This window comes from Eleutherodactylus coqui, chromosome 6, assembly GCF_035609145.1.
Source record: "Eleutherodactylus coqui strain aEleCoq1 chromosome 6, aEleCoq1.hap1, whole genome shotgun sequence".
Lineage (NCBI taxonomy): Eukaryota > Metazoa > Chordata > Amphibia > Anura > Eleutherodactylidae > Eleutherodactylus > Eleutherodactylus coqui.
Window position 1 is genome coordinate 82,156,751 of NC_089842.1, and position 21,293 is coordinate 82,178,043.

Here is a 21,293-nt window from a genome sequence, read left to right on the forward strand (position 1 = left end):
TATATATAATATATATTGCAGTCGCCATCCTTGTACGGGCTTTCTACTAGTACATCTATAACTATCTTTACACATTTTTCTCGTCCATGGCCGCTTTATATATAATCATCTAGCAAAATGTTTAAAAAGCTGTTCAACATTTTATATGGATCGAAAACCATAGAGCTTTGTGCTCAGTGCAGCCAAATATTGTCCTTCCTTACCTAATTGTCTTTTCTCCATGTGTCTGTTCAGACAGAAATAGGAGGCCACATTAATGAGAATGAAGGCGGCGATGTTCCCGATAACTATCCCAATAATGATGGTGTAATTCACGGCTCTTACTGTACAATCTGCAAAGATGGCAATGATGAGTTTCATCAGGTATGACACTAATACAATACAGGATTACAGGGGATGTCCCACCACTTAATATTATAGTCTTTTACTACATCATACAATACATAATTTTTCAATAGGAATAATTAAAATAAAATGTTCTAGATATGACTTATTTTCTTGTTATGGAGCTCCCTCTTGTTCTTTTAAATCCCCCCACCAAGAGCTTCCAACTAATGTGTCCAGTGCTGGGAAGAAGAAATAGGACGCCACATTAATGAGAATGAAGGCGGCAATGTTCCCAATAACTATCCAAAAAATAATGGAGAAATCCACGGCTCTAACTGTACAAACAACAAAGATAGCAATGATGAGTTTCATGTGCTGTGACACTACTACAATACAGGATTGAAATGTAGACCAATTGACTCCGGTGTGGACAATCTATCACAGAACATTAGCATTTATGTTGATAAGTAGTGATGAGCGAGCACCAAAATGCTCGGGTGCTTGTTACTCGAGACGAACTTTTTGCGATGCTCGAGGGTTCGTTTCGAGTAACAAACCCCATTGAAGTCAATGGGCGACCCGAGCATTTTTGTATATCGCCGATGCTCGCTAAGGTTTTCATTTGTGAAAATCGGGGCAATTCAAGAAAGTGATGGGAACGACACAGCAACGGATAGGGCAGGCGAGGGGCTACATGTTGGGCTGCATCTCAAGTTCACAGGTTCCACTATTAAGCCACAATAGTGGCAAGAGTGGGCCCCCCCCCCAACAACTTTTACTTCTGAAAAGCCCTCATTAGCATGGCATACCTTAGCTAAGCACCACACTACCTCCAACAAAGCACAATCACTGCCTGCATGACACTCCGCTGCCACTTCTCCTGGGTTACATGCTGACCAACCCCCCCCTGCACGACCCAGTGTCCACAGCGCACACCAAACTGTCCCTGCGCAGCCTTCAGCTGCCCTCATGCCACGCCACACTCATGTCTATTTATAAGTGCGTCTGCCAGAGGAACTGCAGGCACACACTGCAGAGGGTTGGCACGGCAAGGCAGCGACCCTCTTTAAAAGGGGCGGGGCGGTAGTCCACAATGCTGTACAGAAGCAATGAGAAATCCAATCCTGTGCCACCTCCATCTGGAGCTGCACACGTGGGCATAGCAATGGGGAACCTATGTGCCACAAACTATTCATTCTGTCAAGGTGTCTGCATGCCCCAGTCAGACCGCGTTTTTTTATAAATAGTCACAGGCAGGTACAACTCCGCAATGGGAATTCCGTGTGCACCCACAGCATGGGTGGCTCCCTGGAACCCACCCGCTGTACATAAATGTATCCCATTGCAGTGCCCTGGACAGCAGAGCTAACGTCAGATTAAATGCAGGTGGGCTTCGGCCCACACTGCATGCCCCAGTCAGACTGGGGTTCTTTAGAAGTGGACACAGATGCATTTACAACTCCCTGTGGACCCACAGCATGGGTGGCTCCCTGGAACCCACCCGCTGTACATAAATGTATCCCATTGCATTGCCCTGGACAGCAGAGCTAACGTCAGATGAAATGCAGGTGGGCTTCGGCCCACACTGCATGCCCCAGTCAGACTGGGGTTCTTTAGAAGTGGACACAGATGCATTTACAACTCCCTGTGGACCCACAGCATGGGTGGCTCCCTGGAACCCACCCGCTGTACATAAATGTATCCCATTGCAGTGCCCTGGACAGCAGAGCTAACGTCAGATGAAATGCAGGTGGGCTTCGGCCCACACTGCATGCCCCAGTCAGACCGGGGTTCTTTAGAAGTGGACACAGATGCATTTACAACTCCCTGTGGACCCACAGCATGGGTGGCTCCCTGAAACCCACCGGCGGTACATAAAAATATCCCATTGCATTGCCCAACACAGCGGATGTAACGTCAGCTGTAATGCAGGTGGGCTAAAAATTAATTTGATTACACTGTAGGCGAGGGCCCCCAAAAATTGCTGTATCAACAGTACTAATGTACATCAGAAAAATTGGCCATGGCCAACCAAGAGGGCAGGTGAAACCCATTAATCGCTTTGGTTAATGTGGCTTAATTGGTAACTAGGCCAAGAAGCAGCCCAGTTAAAATAAAAATTGGTTGAGGTGAAAGTTTCAACGCTTTAATTAAAGATGAGCGAACACCAAAACGGGTTCGCGTTATTCGAAACGAACTTCCCGCGATGTTCGGGTGTTCGTTTCGAATAACGAACCCCATTGAAGTCAATGGGCGACCGGAACATTTTTGTATTTCGCCGATGCTCACTAAGGTTTTCATGTGTGAAAATCTTGGCAATTCAAGAAAATGATGGGAACGACACAGCAACGGATAGGGCAGGCGAGGGGCTACATGTTGGGCTGCATCTCAAGTTCACAGGTCCCACTATTAAGCCACAATAGCGGCAAGAGTGAGACCCCCCCCCCCCCCCGCACTGTCAGCATAACGATCGTTCTCCTCCTTCCCTGCAATTCATCCAGAAATGTGTAAAAATAAAAAATATATATATACTCACCTGGTGCCGGCAGACGGAGTTCAGCGCGGCAGGCTGCAGTTCTCCTGAACTGCTCTGAACAGCTGTGAGTAGTATTCAGCAGCCGGGGATTTAAAATCCCCGCCTGCTGAATAAGATGCCTCTGATTGGTCACAGCCTGACCAATCAGAGGCCAGCCTCACTCACAATCAGGCAGCTCTCCTGCCCCTGAGCCAATCAGAGGCAGCCCTCACTCACCCATTCATGAATTCATGAATGGGTGTGAGTGAGGGCTGGCCTCTGATTGGTCAGGCTGTGACCATTCAGAGGCATCTTATTCAGCAGGCGGGGATTTTAAATCCCCGGCTGCTGAATACTACTCACAGCTGTTCAGAGCAGTTCAGGAGAACTGCAGCCTGCCGCGCTGAACTCCGTCTGCCGGCACCAGGTGAGTATATATATATTTTTTATTTTTACACATTTCTGGATGAATTGCAGGGAAGGGCTTATATATTTAACCCCTTTCCGACAATTCATCCCGCGATCGCCGGCAGCCCATTGCATTTAGTGGAGTCGGCTGTATTGCCGGTTCCATTGAATTCAATGGGCAAACATCGTTCTTCTCTGTCACAGCTGTTACAGCTGTGGCAGAGAAGAAGGATTTGTCTTCTATATGTTCTCAATGGGGTTGGCGCTGCTGCCGCCGGCCCCATTGAGCGCATATAGAAAAGATTTCTCAGGGAAGAAAGTTAAAGTAACCCGAACATCCGAACATCGTGTGGTGTTCGTTACGAATAACGAACATCCCGAACACCCTAATATTCGCCCGAGCATCAAGCTCGGACGAGTACGTTCGCTCATCTCTAGCTTTAATGAGCATTGAAACGTATAAAAATTGTTTAGAAAAATTATATGACTGAGCCTTGTGGGCCTAAGAAAAATTGCCTGTTCGGCGTGATTATGTGAGGTTTCAGAAGGAGGAGCAGGAGGAGGAGGAATATTATACACAGATTGATGAAGCGAAAAGGTCCCCGTTTTTGATGGGGATACAGAACGATGCTTCCATCCGCGGGTGCATAATACGTATTGCTTAGGTATCGCTGCTGTCCGCTGGTGGAGAAGAGAAGTCTGGGGAAATCCAGGCTTTGGTTCATCTTGATCAGTGTTAGCCTGTCGGCACTGTCGGTTGACAGGCAGGTACGCTTATCCGTGATGATTCCCCCAGCCGCACTAAACACCCTCTCTGACAAGACGCTAGCCGCAGGACAAGCAAGCACCTCCAGGGCATACAGCGCGAGTTCAGGCCACGTGTCCAGCTTCGACACCCAGTAGTTGTAGGGGGCAGAGGCGTCACGGAGGACGGTCGTGCGATCGGCTACGTACTCCCTCACCATCCTTTTACAGTGCTCCCGCCGACTCAGCCGTGTCTGGGGAGCGGTGACACAGTCTTGCTGGGGAGCCATAAAGCTGTCAAGGGCCTTAAAGAGTGTTGGCCTGCCTGTGCTGTACATGCTGCCTGATCTCCGCGCCACCCCTGCTACCTGGCCCTCGGAACTGCGCCTTCGGCCACTAGCGCTATCGTATGGGAATTTTACCATCAGTTTGTCCGCCAGGGTCCTGTGCTATAGCAACACTCTCGAACCCCTTTCCTCTTCGGGTATGAGAGTGGAAAGGTTCTCCTTATACCGTGGGTCGAGCAGTGTGTACACGAAGTAATCCATAGTGGCCAGAATGCGTGAAACGCGAGGGTCACGAGAAAGGCATCCTAACATGAAGTCAGCCATGTGTGCCAGGGTACCTGTACGCAAAACATGGCTGCCCTCACTAGAAAGATCACTTTCAGGATCCTCCTCCTCCTCCTCCTCCTCCTCCTCCTCAGGCCATACACACTGAAAGGATGACAGGCCAGCAGCATGTGTACCCTCACCAGTGGGCCAAGCTGTGTCTTCCCCCTCCTCCTCATCTTCCTCCTCCTCCTCCTCACCGCGCTGAGATATAGACAGGAGGGTGCTCTGACTATCCAGCGACATACTGTCTTCCCCCGGCTCTGTTTCCGAGTGCAAAGCGTCTGTCTTTATGCTTTGCAGGGAACTTCTCAAGAGGCATAGCAGAGGAATGGTGACGCTAATGATTGCAGCATTGCCGCTCATCACCTGGGTAGACTCCTCAAAGTTTCGAAGGACCTGGCAGATGTCTGCCAACCAGGCCCACTCTTCTGAAAATAATTGAGGAGGCTGACTCCCACTGCGCCGCCCATGTTGGAGTTGGTATTCCACTATAGCTCTATGCTGCTCATAGAGCCTGGCCAACATGTGGAGCGTAGAGTTCCACCGTGTGGGCACGTCGCACAGCAGTCGGTGCACTGGCAGATTAAACCGATGTTGCAGGGTGCGCAGGGTGGCAGCGTCCGTGTGGGACTTGCGGAAATGTGCGCAGAGCCGGCGCACCTTTCCTAGCAGGTCTGACAAGCGTGGGTAGCTTTTCAGAAAGCGCTGAACCACCAAATTAAAGACGTGGGCCAGGCATGGCACGTGCGTAAGGCTGCTGAGCTGCAGAGCCGCCACCAGGTTACGGCCGTTGTCACTCACGACCATGCCCGGTTGGAGGCTCAGCGGCGCAAGCCAGCGGTCGGTCTGCTCTGTCAGACCCTGCAGCAGTTCGTGGGCCGTTTGCCTCTTATCTCCTAAGCTGAGTAGTTTCAGCACGGCCTGCTGACGCTTGCCCACCGCTGTGCTGCCACGACGCGCGACACCGACTGCTGGCGACGTGCTGCTGCTGCTGACACATCTTGATTGCGAGACAGAGGTTGCGTTGGAGGAGGAGGAGGAGGAAGGTGCTTTAGTGGAGAAAGCATACACCGCCGCAGATACCACCACCGAGCTGGGGCCCGCAATTCTGGGGGTGGGTAGGACGTGAGCGGTCCCAGGCTCTGACTCTGTCCCAGCCTCCACTAAATTCACCCAATGTGCCGTCAGGGAGATATAGTGGCCCTGCCCGCCTGTGCTTGTCCACGTGTCCGTTGTTAAGTGGACCTTGGCAGTAACCGCGTTGGTGAGGGCGCGTACAATGTTGCGGGAAACGTGGTCGTGCAGGGCTGGGACGGCACATCGGGAAAAGTAGTGGCGACTGGGAACTGAGTAGCGCGGGGCCGCCGCCGCCATCATACTTTTGAAGGACTCCGTTTCCACAACCCTATACGGCAGCATCTCCAGGCTGATAAATTTGGCTACATGCACGCTTAACACTTGAGCGTGCGGGTGCGTGGCGGCGTACTTGCGCTTGCGCTCCAACACTTGCGCTAGCGACGGCTGGACGCTCCGCTGACAGACATTGCTGGATGGGGCCGAGGACAGCGGAGGTGAGGGTGTGGGTGCAGGCCAGGAGACGGTAGTGCCTGTGTCCTCAGAGCGGGGTTGGATCTCAGTGGCAGGTTGGGGCACAGGGGGAGAGGCAGCGGTGCAAACCGGAGGCTGTGAACGGCCTTCGTCCCACCTTGTGGGGTGCTTGGCCATCATATGTCTGCGCATGCTGGTGGTGGTGAGGCTGGTGGTGGTGGCTCCCCGGCTGATCTTGGCGCGACAAAGGTTGCACACCACTGTTCGTCGGTCGTCTGCACTCTCAGTGAAAAACTGTCAGACCTTTGAGCACCTCAGCCTCTGCAGGGTGGCATGGCGCGAGGGGGCGCTTTGGGAAACAGTTGGTGGATTATTCGGTCTGGCCCTACCTCTACCCCTGGCCACCGCACTGCCTCTTCCAACCTGCCCTGCTGCTGCCCTTGCCTCCCCCTCTGAAGACCTGTCCTCAGTAGGCGTAGCAAACCAGGTGGGGTCAGTCACCTCATTGTCCTGCTGCTCTTCCTCAGAATCCTCGGTGCGCTCCTCCCTCGGACTTAATGCCCTTACTACTACCTCACTGATAGACAACTGTGTCTCATCGTCATCGGCCTCCTCACCCACTGAAAGGTCTTGAGACAGTTGCCGGAAGTCCCCAGCCTCATCCCCCGGACCCCGGGAACTTTGCAATGGTTGGGCATCAGTCATGATAAACTCCTCTGGTGGGAGAGGAACCACTGCTGCCCAATCTGAGCAGGGGCCCGAGAACAGTTCCTGGGAGTCTGCCCGCTCCTCAGAATGTCTCATTTTCATGGAGTGAGGAGGCTGGGAGGAAGGAGGAGCAGCAGCCAGAGGATTCAGAGTTGCAGCAGTGGACGGCGCAGAACTCTGGGTGGACGATAGGTTGCTGGAAGCACTTTCTGCCATCCACGACAGGACCTGCTCACACTGCTCATTTTCTAATAAAGGTCTACCGCGTGGACCCATTAAATGTGCTATGAATGTGGGGACGCCAGAAACGTGCCTCTCTCCTAATCCTGCAGCAGTCGGCTGCGATACACCTGGATCAGGAGCTCGGCCTGTGCCCACACCCGGACTAGGGCCTCCGCGTCCTCGGCCGCGCCCACGTCCTCTAGGCCTACCCCTACCCCTCAGCATGCTGTATTACCAGGAATGCAGAAACACAACACTGTAATTAAATGTGCCGCTTATTGGCCTGTGGTTGGAGGCTGAGTTCGCTTACGGAACGCCAGGAAATAATTTGGCGCAAGCCTGCTGTAACACTTAGCTGGCTGCGTATTTATCTGTAGAACAACTACACCCAGCAGACACAGACCCAGAACACTGAGCAGAGTGACAGGCAGGCCAAATAGATTTATTTCCTATATTTTTTCTCCAAAGGACCACTGCGTATATTCAATCTATAATATATGTCTTCTGGCCCTGGACTGTGTGACGGAACTGCAGTGTTGCACTGTTACTAACTGCAACAGACCGGTGATTTCAGAGCCAGGAAATAATTTGGCGCAAGCCTGCTGTAACACTTAGCTGGCTGCGTATTTATCTGTAGAACTACTGCAGACACAGACACAGAACACTGAGCAGAGTGACAGGCAGCCCAAATAGATTTTTTTTCAAGATTTTTTTCCAAAGGACCACTGCGTATATTCAATCTATAATATATGTCTTCTGGCCCTGCCTACACAATTCTCTCCCTAGACTGTGTGACGGAACTGCAGTGTTGCACTGTTATTAACTGCAACAGACCGGTGATTTCAGAGCCAGGAAATAATTTGGCGCAAGCCTGGTGTAACACTTAGCTGGCTGCGTATTTATTTGGAGAACTACTACCCCCAGCAGACACAGACCCAGAACACTGAGCACAGTGACAGGCAGCCCAAATAGATTTTTTTTCAAGATTTTTTTCCAAAGGACCACTGCGTATATTCAATCTATAATATATGTCTTCTGGCCCTGCCTACACAATTCTCTCCCTGGAGTATTACTGCAGGGCGCAATGCTCTGCACGGGCGATATACCGAAAAAAAAAAATGTGCAACACTGCTAAAAGCAGCCTCCACACTACTGCACACGGTTAGATGTGGCCCTAAGAAGGACCGTTGGGGTTCTTGAAGCCTACACTAACTCCTAACACTCTCCCTACAGCAGCTCCAACACGATACCACTGTCCCTCAGCTATCTCACAACGCATCTGAGGCGAGCCGCGGGAGGGGACGATTTTTATCCTCGGGTGACACCTGATCTCCCCAGCCACTCACTGCAGGGGGGTGGTATAGGGCTTGAACGTCGCAGGGGGAAGTTGTAATGCCTTCCCTGTCTTTCAATTGTCCAGAAAAGCGCGCTAACGTCTCAGAGAGGAAAGTTAAAGTAACCTGAACATCGCGTGGTACTCTTTACGAGTAACGAGCATCTCGAACACGCTAATACTCGAACGAGTATCAAGCTCGGACGAGTACGTTCGCTCATCTCTATTGATAAGCTATTACGTTCTTTTGTAACATCTCTGCCCTCATTTGTAAGGAATACTACTGATGCCCTGTGACAAATTGAGGATATTTATGTGGAGCTGCATACAATTTTAGCGAGCCTCAGACATTGAGGCTTTCTATAGTTCTATACCCAATGAGGAGGGTTTGGAGGCAAATAGTTATCTCCTGAAGCAAAGAGGTACACTTTATAAAGAGCACAAACAGTTTATGTTGGATCTTCTAAAGTTCATCCTAACCCACAATTATTTTCTATGTAATGGTCAGTACTATCACCAGCTCAGGGGTACTGCGGTGGGAAGCCCTTGTGTTCCCTCTTACGCTAATTTATACCTGGGCTGGAGGGAGGAAAAAATTGTTTTCTCTGATGAATGTGCTCAATGGACCAATATGATCCCACCTTGGCTCAGATTCATTGATGATGTGTTCCTACTTTGAACTGGTGACTTCCCTTCATTTAAAAATTTCATACAACATCTCAATTAAGAGCAATTTAAAACTCAGGGTCACATCTGAAATTGATAATTTCTCTCTATCCTTCTGGGACATCAATATCAATAAAACAGCAGAAGGCCTATTGGTATCGATATTCCATCATAAATGTACCACCATAAACAACCTCTTGTCTTAGAGAAGCTTTCATTCAGCCCCTTTAAAAAGAGGGATACCGAAAGGTCAATTTTTAAGGGTTAGGAGGAACTGCACTACTGATTCTGAGTTTCTAAATAACGGTAGAGATTTACCTAACTGACATCTTGGAACATACCTTTCAGTTTGCTAGCCGACTGAAGACATCTGATCTGTTGGTCCGCGAGTACAGGACTCGGACACTAATTTGAGAATAATAGGTACATTTGATGATGGGGTACCCGAGATGGAAAGATTCTGGGATGTATTAAAGAAGGATAAGGACATCAAAAATTTAATACCAGCTACACCAGCTTTGACAATTCGTAGGGGTAGGAATTTGAAGGAGCCATTTAAGTCCTCATAAAAATCCATCTTGGCTAAATCAATCACAAACTATGGGTACTTATTCCTGTGTGGACTGTTTGTGTGTATACATATTCAAAAAGGAACCAGCTTTGTGAGCGCCTCAATGCAAACATCCTATACTATTAGGGAGTTTACTAACTGTAGCTCTTCCAACGTGGTGTATATTGCTACATGTACTTGCCCTTTGAATTATGTAGGTAAAACGGTCCAGCAATTCTGGAGAAGTATTTTGGCACATATAAGGAACATAAGAAAAGAGGACAACACCCCCTGGCAACCAAAATGCGAGTGGTTCATAGTGGTAACCTAGGTCAAATAAAATTTTAAGGTATTGAAACGATAAAGGGTTACGCCTTTGGTAAACGGGGTAATCTCAACCAGAGATTACAACAGAAGGAAACAGCCTGGATCTACAGGATAAATTGTGTCCACCCTAATGGTCTTAATAAAACACTGTCATTCAATTCATTTCTGTAACTTCATTGAGGTGGAAATTATGCCTCCCCCTCTAGATAGACAGGACTTTGCTAACAGGTAGATTTACACCCATCCCCTTCTAGACTACTCCTTGCTACTGAAGGGTATTTAGGAGATTTCACAATTAAACTACACGCGTCTATATTAAGGTTGATGCATTATAAAATAGGTACCGGATACATATTTACCTTGTTGCATTTGTTGTCAAAAACTATTGAATTGGTAGTGGCCCAGTACCACGGGGCCCCTCCATAACTGTATGCATGCATTTGTCTTGTCAGTGTCTTCTGTGTTGCAAGAATGGTGTGTATTGCCCTGCTGCAGCACTGGAGGGGTTGACTGATTGGGTTATATATCTTTTTGTCTGTCATGTGACCGTACTATATATCTGGGAGTGAGAGTGTGTCTGTTGGAGCGTTCTGTTGTGGACCTGCAGCAGAGAGGTCTTCAGGAATTCCACACAGGTACCTTCAACATGTGTGGTGCAAAATGGAAGAGGCAGAGAGAATGACCTAATTGCTGTCAGGAACTACTATCCCCAGGAGTTCCAGAGCGTGAACCTGACTGTGAGTTTGGACTGGTAGGGATTAGGAGAGAGAAGAGAGTGTGGTATCGGGGAGGACCTACAGATAACTGTGGCTGTGCTTTCTCCTGACGTCCTATGAGTTCTCCCTTTCACACCGCCTGTCCAGTTAACTGCGGAACTGTATTTGTTGCTAAAGTTGAGTTAAACGACTGGTCACCCATCTGTTTCCAGAGGCCGTGTCTTAAAAAGTACCTGTGTTTGTGTGGATTTACTCCGACAACCAGGAATTCTCCCACGGAAACTGCGCTAGAGATTTACTCCACCATCTAGAAATTCCCCGCTGCAGAAGAAACAGTGGCATCACCCATGACAAAAGAGATGAAGGTAATCCAATATTGGGTTTCCCCATGTAATAACCTGCCCTCAGCCCTTGGACATGTCACCGGTTACCCTCCGGGTGCGAGACGGCAGAGCCACTGTGACAAGGCCCAAACTCTAATCCGCTGTCTCGAATGCTGCAAATTTACAACTATACTCTAATACAACTTACCAATATCAATAGGGTTTAAATCTTAGGAATATATAGTTTTCTATATTTCTTTGGGAAGAGAAGTGTTAAATATCCCTCTTTCATTATACATTTCTTGATGGGGAGATAATAATGAAATCTACTACTTTCTCTATTTTAGAACATGTTATAGTGATATTATACGCTCTGTATCTTGTACGTCTACTTATTCCTAATGATTCTGTTAAATATTATCAATGTGTGCTTTCAGCAATTCTTGCACTATGCAATCTTCATAAATCGTAACGAAACCATGCCTATTTGGGTCACTGGATGTCTTATAGGATTCATTATCTGGAATCTCATTTACATTGTGTCACTGACAGATAGCCACACCCCTTGTCATGTGACCAGTCATGGGATGAATCATATGACCAACTCTGTGAAACTGCGCCTCCAATCATGTGATGTTCCACATGACAACTCATGTGACCTAACAATGGGGATGGCCCCTTGAAATGACATATACACCATTGAATTCCTCTACCTGGAGTCGCGCTGTTTATGCTCATTGTGTGCACAGATCGGCAGTATATTCTGCCTTGGAATGACTATTTGCACTACAGCAGAATTGTTATTTACCTGTTGAGCGCTATATTAGCAGCGATCTGGTAGGTGTTGTTTGTTGTCAGGTAAAATAATGGATCTCCATGGCAATCTATGGTTGCTATGGAGAAGTTATTGATGCCCACTCAATTTGATTGGGTCCTCCCTGCTGGGAGGGTACAAACAGGACTTTCCAGGAGACTAATCAGGTGCTACTAGTCCACCATCAGGGTTAGTGGCTTTATCTCTTTCTCTCTGCCTTTACATCCATTGTTTATTTTTCTACCTGACCGGCTTTATTTACTACTTATCATAGGGGTGATATCCAGTTCTATTCAAGATCTGATAGACATATTGTCTATTTTTTAGATGACATTTTTAAATTTTTTTCTCTCTGCTATTTTCCTGTGATGTCGCCTCTTACAATTGGGGTTCCTGATGACATTTTTAAGAAAGGAAATGCGTTGAGCCAATAGAGCCAGTACACGAGCTAACAGAGCCAATATACTAGAGTATTTACTCTGGAGGGCTTTAGTGATTAAGGCAACAGAGTCACTACACTATAGCCAATATTCTGAATGGTATCAGAGACTGTTGTATACCTTGTTTTGACCTATTGGAGCCAATAGAGCTATGGATTGAGCTTTTACAGCCACTACAACCAAGACATAGGGTTATTGATTCTGGTTTGATCATACTTAGATGATTGATCCCTCTATATAAGTAAATTTGAGAGGTTAAGATTTCCATTTTATTTTATGTTTGTTTGTCTTGATTCAGATATGTTTAACAATTGATCAGTAAAAGTTACTTTTTATCGTAAAGGGATTTTTTTGTCTGTGATAAGGTAATTCTTTAGGTTCCTTAGATCTCTCTGCCTCGGTGACGTGTATTACAATACACGATTAAAGGGGTTGTTCCACCATTAAATGCCATCTTTATATTTTTTTTCCTTAAGATCATACAAGATATGTCAGTGGGCCCCTCTTTCTATCAATGCCCTTATGTACCAGCAGCTGTAGTCGGCACCACTATCCTCACTGTCTGACTTCCAGGTTATGCCATCATGTGACACACATGATTGCTGTGGACAATCCTTGATCTGGGTGATTGGGGAATATCCGCAGGGATCATGTGACAAACATATGATTACATAACCTGGAAGTCAGACAGCAGGGTCAGTGGCACCGACTGCAGCTGCCGGGAAATGACAAAGGACGTGAGTATGTACTGTTTTTATTTCATTAAACAGATTTTAAAATTAAAATCATTGGGGCCGACTGCCGTACCTGACCAAGCAGCCTGGGCCCTCTTCCCTTCTAGTAGTGCAGTGGAATTCCTTTAACTTCCAGAACCGCAGCATTTTGTCATCATTTAGATTCCTATCGGTGTTATAATTGTTCTGCAGAAATATTGGCAGATGCGGACAGAATAGCTTCTTGTAGTTGTGGAAAACTAGAGGGAGGTGCCGACATGTTCTGTACAGCTGACAATTTAGTTGGAGCACAAGCATTGTATTCATTTGTGATTTGCTTGGCTCTGCACCGCGTGTTCTTCAGAAGGATTCTTGACAGCCTCCTCTGACCCCTTTATGAGTTGTTTACGTCCACAGAATGTTTTTCATTGAGCACTTCATTCTCAGTATACTCTCGCCACTGGCCACTGTCACATATGTGCTTCTAAAAACGCTACGTTTACTCTATTTTCAGCACAGCTATAAATACAGCCAAGCATGTGTGAGAGTGGCTTTACATGAGAAAAACCCACAAGATGTCAGTTTCTGAAATACTAGGCCATCCTACTTGGGCACCAAAGACCAGGCCACCTTGGAAGTGGCTCAGAATGGCCATTGTAATGTGGATTGACACTGAAAATGGTACATGGAAAAATTTGCTGAGTGTAGTTTAGTGCTGTGCTCTGTGATCACGCGTGTTGTCAACAGACTGTGCCAGATGAATCACCTGCACCTTCAGTGAGTTTCACTTTTAATTTTTTTTAGAGTTTTTTAAAAAATCAATCCAAAGTAAACATAAACCTTTCACGCTGTTTTATTATTTTGTTTTCTTTCTGAAAAATAGGCACATATACATAATATCTATAGATGGGAGGCATGGGCAGTATACAGTAGCAGTTCTGACTGCCTCTTCAGCTGTATTGTCCCTATCAGTCATGGTGTCCGCTTATTACTCTGCTAAACGCCATGATTGCTTTTGATGATCAAAACGTCATCCTCATTTCTTATGAGTAATGGATTTGTATACAAGTTGTCTCAGACCATATATAAAGTGACAGCACAATTTTTGCTGTTTTACATTGTAGGATACTGTGATGTACACTTGCGAATTGGCTTTCTTCTTGTCATTGAAAAGGTCATCATCATGGGACCATTATGAAAAGAAGACCACTGCAGAAAGCACCTACTCTGGCGCACGTGATCTTCAGAACCAACCCGTGAAGTAATAGAAGAAGAAGATGGACGGGTCTAATGAATTACATTCTCTTTTCCATCATGTGGACTGCCAGGTATGTATGTGTCGCTCAGTGCTTCACATAACATGACAGGTTTTTCATACACTACAGTGCGTACTTGAAAGAGTAACAGATCCAAGACTTTCATGGCAGATCCACAAGATATGCCATGATAGCCTGATAGATGTGAGTCCTGCCTCTAAGACTCACACCCATCTCTAGCTTTGGCATCACTGACCTCCGGCTCAGCTGAATGTTGGCAGCTGGAGGTGTTTTGGACTTGCGGAAATGACCTAGCAGGCAAGCTAAGCTGTTTCTGTAACTCAAAAAGAAAGACGGCAAGCAGTGCGCTACGTTGTTTCTATAACTAGTAGCATTACAGAAACAACAATGCTGTGCTATGTTGTTTCCTTAGCTCCCATTTACAATACTTAGAAGTGCGGCTCTTTCCGTAGACGCGTGGACAGGTGATCAGTAGACATGCCAGCGGTTTCCCATCTCTGCTATGATAAGACGAGAATCATGAGAATACCTCTTACAGTCACTGTTCTCCAAGAAAAATATGCAAAAAATTGTCTTCTAGATATTACTCCCACTTACATACCAGCTACTGGCACCTAACCTGAAAAGTTAAATCAGCTCCTCCAGATGGAAAAAAAAAGATCTTTTGGGTATCATCTATAAGTGACCACTCTGTGAATCAACATACAACTCCTCTAAACAAGAGTTAATCGCCTAACCCTGGCACAAAATCGTTTTAAAAAACCTCTTGCTGCCATCATTTTGTCACGCAGAGGAAAGGGGAGAGACGATCATTCTAACTGTTGCGTCCAATTTGTCATGGTAGAGTCTGATCACTCTAGCAGAACTGTGAGGGTAGAGTCACTAGATTACAGGTGGATTTGTAACCAGCTTCCACTGGGTCAGAATCTAACCCGATCTAACACACTCCTGCAATCTACAATGCCGTTCACACACACGCTGCCATCACCAGCTTATTCTTCAAGTGAGCTGGACACAGGATTAAATAGCCACCACAAACTCTGTGAATCATTTTAAAACGGACAAGGCTTAACTAATAAATTGCAGATTTATTCTAAAAAAGACTAGCAGTGCATATATAATGATATACAAAGGATATACAAAAAGGTTGTTGCACTGGAGTATAAGCGTAAAAGGGGCATACACGAACAGAGCTTAAAATAGACGCGGATAAATCACCAGAAAGACACCAGTCTGAGGGTTGGTTCAAGTCCTGGTTGTGCGGATTCATGAGAACAATCCGCAACCCTTTGCCTAAGCGAATCTCGGAGAGCTAACACATGGTAGAGGAATTCTTTCTGCTTTAAGGTCTACTCGGACAGCACTCCCAATAGCCTTCTTTCGACATCATCGTGGGGTGTGTTAAATATATGCGCAGCCAAATTTGCTGGAAACCCAATTTACGGAGGCGCTCCCATGGGAAAATTATGGCTGCCATGATGCATATCATAACCCAGCTATCTGGGGGTACAAAACACAATCTGCAGCTGATCAACTACTATGCATATACCCCATTCAGTGGGTTCTGAGGGATGCATAACAACGGGAGAGGATGCGTTAAAAAAATAACTACTATAGCGCTTGGACCTTCCAGTGATCCATAATCCCCATTAAAGAATTTTCCAATGATCTATCTCTGGTGCCGGTTTGTCTGCCTTGTGTCTCTTGCTTCAAAAGAAAGCCAAGGCCATATACAAATTACCACATTCTCGTCACTGCCCCTTTGTAGGAGAAGGACATCTGCTCCTCCAGCCTGGGTACATTAACACTTTCAAGACAATGGAGGTGATGCAGGTGATTTTTGTGGGAACTGGGAATAGCAGAGTGACAGCTCTCTGGCCATCCAGCTTTCCATGAAACCTTAATGGTGATAGACTAACACAGCAAGATGGGTGATGATTTTCGGGCCGCCCTATATCACATGCACCATGGTCCATAAGTCTTTAGCTACCCCACTGGTTCTACCTACTGGTGGCTTCAGGTTCATATATCTAACCTGGGGAATATCTAAAGAAGAATATAATGTGGTCTGCAGAAACTGTAGGGCAAGTGTCAGAAAAGCTAAAGCTAATAATGAATTGAGTCTTACAATACAGGCCAAAAGCAATAAGAAAGGATTTGGGGGGGGGGGGGATGTCAAAAGCAAAAGAAAAGTCAAAGATGCTATTGGATTCTTACAAGATGAAAATGGTGAATTAGTTAACAATTATGTTGAGAAGGCCGAACTTTTAAATTTCTATTTTGTATCTGTTTTCTCTGAGAAAGTAGATGGAACATCAACTGATCTTCCCTGTGCTATTGGGGTAATAAAAGAATGCACACTATCTGTAAGCAGAGAGATGGTGAGGGAAAACTTAGCTAACTTAAATGAATTCAAGTCTCAAGGTCCAGATAAATTACATCCTAGGATACTCAAGGAAGCAGCAGAGGTAATTGCTAAACCACTCGCCGTAATCTTTGAAAATTCCTGGAGAACAGAAGTCCCAGAAGCTTGGACAAGAGCAAATGTTGCCCCTTTCTTCAAAATAGGGAAGAAGGTGGATCCAGGAAACTGCAGGCCTGTGAGCCTGACTTTTATACCAGGAAAGAGCTTTGAACAAATTATTAAACAGCATGTATGCAAGTACTTGGATGAAAATAGAGTAATTAATCAGAGCCAGCATGGGTTTGTAACAAACAAGTCATGCCAGACTAATCTACGTTCCTTCTCTGACAGTATCACCGACTGCGTTGATCAGGGAAATGTGGTGGATATCGTTTATCTTGACCTTAGTAAAGCATTTGCCAAAGTATCTCATACTATACTTATTGAAAAAATGACGAAATATGGGATTGACAAGGTAACTTTTAGGTGGACTCACAACTGGCTGAGTGATTGTACTCAGAGAGTGGTCATAAATGGCTGCACATCTAAGTGGAAAAATGTATCAAGTGGGGTACCACAAGGTTCTGTCCTAGGCCCCGTGTTGTTCAACATTTTTATAAATGATCTGGAGAAGGGAATTCATGGGAAACTGATCAAATTTGCAGACGACACAAAGCTAGGAGGGATAGCTAACACTAGGGAAGAGAGAGAGAGAGTATTCAAAAAGATCTAGAAAAGCTTGCACAGTGGGCAGCGATTAACAGAATGGTATTTAACAAGGAGAAATGCAAAGTCCTACATCTAGGCAAGAAAAATGAAGAAAGCACATACAGATTGGGAGGAATTGAGCTAAGCAGCAGCACATGTGAAAAAGACTTGAATATACTAACAGATCATAGACTGAACATGAGTAAACAATGTGATGCAGCAGCCAAAAAGGCAAACACAATTCTGGGATGTATTAAGAGAAGCATAGAGTATAGATCATGTGAGGTAAGTATCCCCCTCTACTCTTCCTTAGTTAGACCTCATCTGGAACATTGTGTCCAGTTCTGGGCACCTCACTTTAAAAAAGACATAGACAAACTGGAGCAAGTTCAAAGAAGAGTTACCAAGATGGTAAGTGATCTGCAAATCATGTCCTATAAAGAACGGTTAAAGGATCTGGGAATATTTAGCTTGCAAAAAAGAAGGCCGAGAGGAGACTTAATAGCTGTCTACAAATATCTGAAGGGCTGTCACAGTGCAGAGAGATCAGCCCTATTCTCATTTGCACAAGAAAAAACTAGAAGCAATGGGTTGAAACTGAAAAGGAGAAGACACAAATTAGATATTAGAAAAAAACTTTCTGACAGTGAGGTTGATCAATGAGTGGAACAGGTTACCCTGGGAGGTGGTGAGTTATCCTACAATGTAAGTGTTCAAACAAAGGCTGGACAAATATCTGTCTGGGATGATTTATTAGATCCTGCACTGAGCAGCGGGTTTGACCCAATGACCCTGGAGGTCCTTTCCAACTCTACCATTCTATGATAGAATTGTAGCATTTTACTGACCGAGGATATGAATTGAAGCAGTGAAAGAGTTTAGCATTATATTAGTAAGACATTACCATTTGAATTCTCATTGTTTGATGGAGAATCTGCAACAAAAAATAGTTAAAATTAGTTATAATTTAAAAAGGAAGAACCAAAATCTGATTGAACAGCAAAAAACAAAGTAGAGATTCAAAAAGCATTCTTTATTGCTGTTTCCATTTTTAGTAACTAAGAATAGCTTTACTAGAAAACGTATTCACCTTATGGAGATTCAGCAAGGTTTAAGGAGACTTTAAAAGCATATTTACATCCAAGTTTTCCATGGCCATGATGAGAAAACCCAGAATCTCTGTTCTATCTGTCGGAAAGAGATGAGCGCTTAGGGCTGCTCTCATTAAAGTGAATGGAAGCTGCAAAACAGCATAGCACAGTGAACGACAATGTTTCCATAGCTAGTAGCATTATGGAAATGGCAATGCTGTGCTATGCTGTTCCCGTAGCTCCTATTCACTTTAATTAGAATTTCAGCTCTTTCCGTAGACGCGCAGACGGGTGGTCGATGGCCATGCCAGCAGTTTCCCATCTCTGCTATGATAAGACATGATGGGAATACCCCTTAAAGTCACTGTTCTCCAAGAAAAATATGCAAAAAATTGTCTTCTAGATATTACTGCCACTTACACACCTGCTATAGGGGCCTAACCTGTAAAGTCAAAGGTCAGCTCCTCCAGGTGGAAAAAGAAGGTCTTTTGGGTATCATCTATAAGTGACTAATCAATTAACTCTGGCACAAACATTTTAAAAATCATATTGCTGCCACCAATTTGTCATGCAGAGGAGAGGGGAGAGACGATCGCTCTAACTCCAATTTGTCATGGCAAAGTCTGATCACTCTAGCAGAATTGTGTAGTCAACAGACTAGAGATGGATTTGTAACCAGCTTCCACTGGGTCCTGCCACATGCAGACCGAAAGCACAAATCTCCTCCGGACTCGGTCAAAAACACACCTGCACTCTACAATGCCACTCACACACATGCTGCCACCACCAAGTTATTATTCAGGTGAGCTGGACATAGGATTGAATAATCACGACAATCTCTTCGGAGTGTGAATCTTTTTAAAATAGAGAAGGCTTAACTAATAAAATGCAGATTTATGCTAAAAAAGACTAACAGTGTAAATATATATATATATATATATATATATATATATATATATATACACACACACAAAGGATATATAAAAAGGCTGTTACACTGAAGTATAAGAGTATACAGGCATACACACAAGCAGTACTAAAAATAAACAGGGATAAATTACCAGAAAGATACCAACCTGAGGGTTTGTCCAAGTCCTGTTTGTGCCGAATCATAGGAACAATGGGCAGCCATTCCCATAAGTGAATCTCCGAGGTCTAACACATGGGAGAGGATTTCTTTCTGCTTTAAGGTCTCCTCGGACAACACCCCTTCCGGCCTCCTTTTGACATCATTAAGTGGTATGTTGAATATATGCACAGGCCCCTTCGATGGAAACCTAATTTAAGTTTTTGGACATATTTCCCCAGGAGGTGCTCCCATGGGAAAATTATGGCTGCCATGATGCATATCCTAATCCCAGCTATGTGAGGGTATTAAACATGATCTGCAACTGATCAACTACTACTAATATAGGCCATTTGGTGGGTTTCGAAGGTTGCATAATGACGGGAGTGAATGCGTTAGGTCTTCAGCATCCCCCCAGTCATAAAAATTTAACTGCTATTGCGCTCAGAACTTCCACTGATCCATTATCCCTATTATGGATTTTCTCAATGATCTATCTCTGGTGCTGGTTTGTCTGCATCATGTTTCTTGCTTCAAAAGAGAGCCAAGGCCATATACAAAATAGTAGATTCTTATCACTGCCCCCTTGTTTGTAGGAGAAGGACATCTGCTCCTCCAGCCTGAGGACATCAACACTTCCAAGACAATGGAGGTGATGCAGGTGATTTCTGTGGAAACTGGGAATAGCAGAGTGACAGCTGTCTGGCCATCCAGCTTTCCCTGGAACCTGAATGGTGATAGACTGACACAGCAAGATAGGTGATGATTTTTGGGCCGCTCTATATCACATGCACCACGGTCCATAAATATTTAGCTACACCACTGGTTCTACCTACTGGAGGCTTCATGTTAATAGAATTGTAGCATTTTACTGACTGAGGATGTGAAGGGAAGCAGTGAAAGAATTTAGCATTATATTAGTAAGACATTACCATTTGAATCCTCCTTGTCTGATGGGGAAGCTGCAACAAAAATAGGTAAAATTAGTTATAATTAAAAAAGGAAGAGCCAAAATCTGATTTAAACAGCAAAAAAGTAGAGATTCAAAAATTATTCTTTATTGCTGTTTCGATTTTTAGTAACTAACAGCTAAGGACAGCTTTACTAGAAAACTTATTTCCCTTGTGGAAATCCAGCAAGGTTTTAGGAGATTTTAAAAGGATATTTCCATCCCAGTTTTTCATGGCCATGATAGAAAACCCAGAATCTCTGAGAGACGAGAGCGTAGCTTTCATTAAAATAAATGGGAGCTACAAAACAGCAAAGCACAGTGCGCTACATTGTTTCCATTACTAGTAGCATTATGGAAACAGCAATGCTGTGCTATGCTGTTTCCATATCACCCATTCACTTTAAGTAGAAGTGCGGCTCTTTCTGTAGACACGCAGACAGGTGGTTGATGGCCATGCCAGCGGTCTCCCATCTATGCTATGATAAGCTGAGATGGGAATACCTCCTAAAGTCACTTCAAGAAAAATATGCAAAAAATTCTCTTCCAGATACTACTGCCATTTACACACCTGGTTTAGGCACCTACTCTGAAAAGTCAAAGGTCAGCTCCTACAGATGGAAAAAAAAGGTCTTTTGGGCATCATCTATAAGTGACTACTCTGTAAATCAACATACAACTCCTCTAGACAGAAGACAACTATCCCTTTAAGAGCCTTGAAACATGACTCGGTTAGCAGCTAAACCAGAAGCAGCCGTATGTATACTTTGTCTCTGTGTGCTGCTAGTTTAGCACATTAAAATTCTAATTTGAATGCTCTTATACTCTAT

The 21,293-nt window shown here is 45.1% G+C and overlaps 1 protein-coding gene across 1 annotated transcript in view; it reads right to left on the minus strand.

Moving 5' to 3' along the window:
- Window positions 1-21,293, minus strand: part of LOC136633619 (sialic acid-binding Ig-like lectin 9) — a 49,221-nt gene that overhangs the window by 6,929 nt on the left and 20,999 nt on the right. Inside the window, exons 3-5 of the mRNA XM_066609378.1 lie at window positions 20,447-20,476; window positions 18,262-18,291; window positions 204-332 (exon numbers count right to left, since the gene is read on the minus strand). Coding sequence (XP_066465475.1) covers window positions 204-332; window positions 18,262-18,291; window positions 20,447-20,476 — 189 coding nt within the window. The remainder of the gene's footprint in view (window positions 1-203; window positions 333-18,261; window positions 18,292-20,446; window positions 20,477-21,293) is intronic.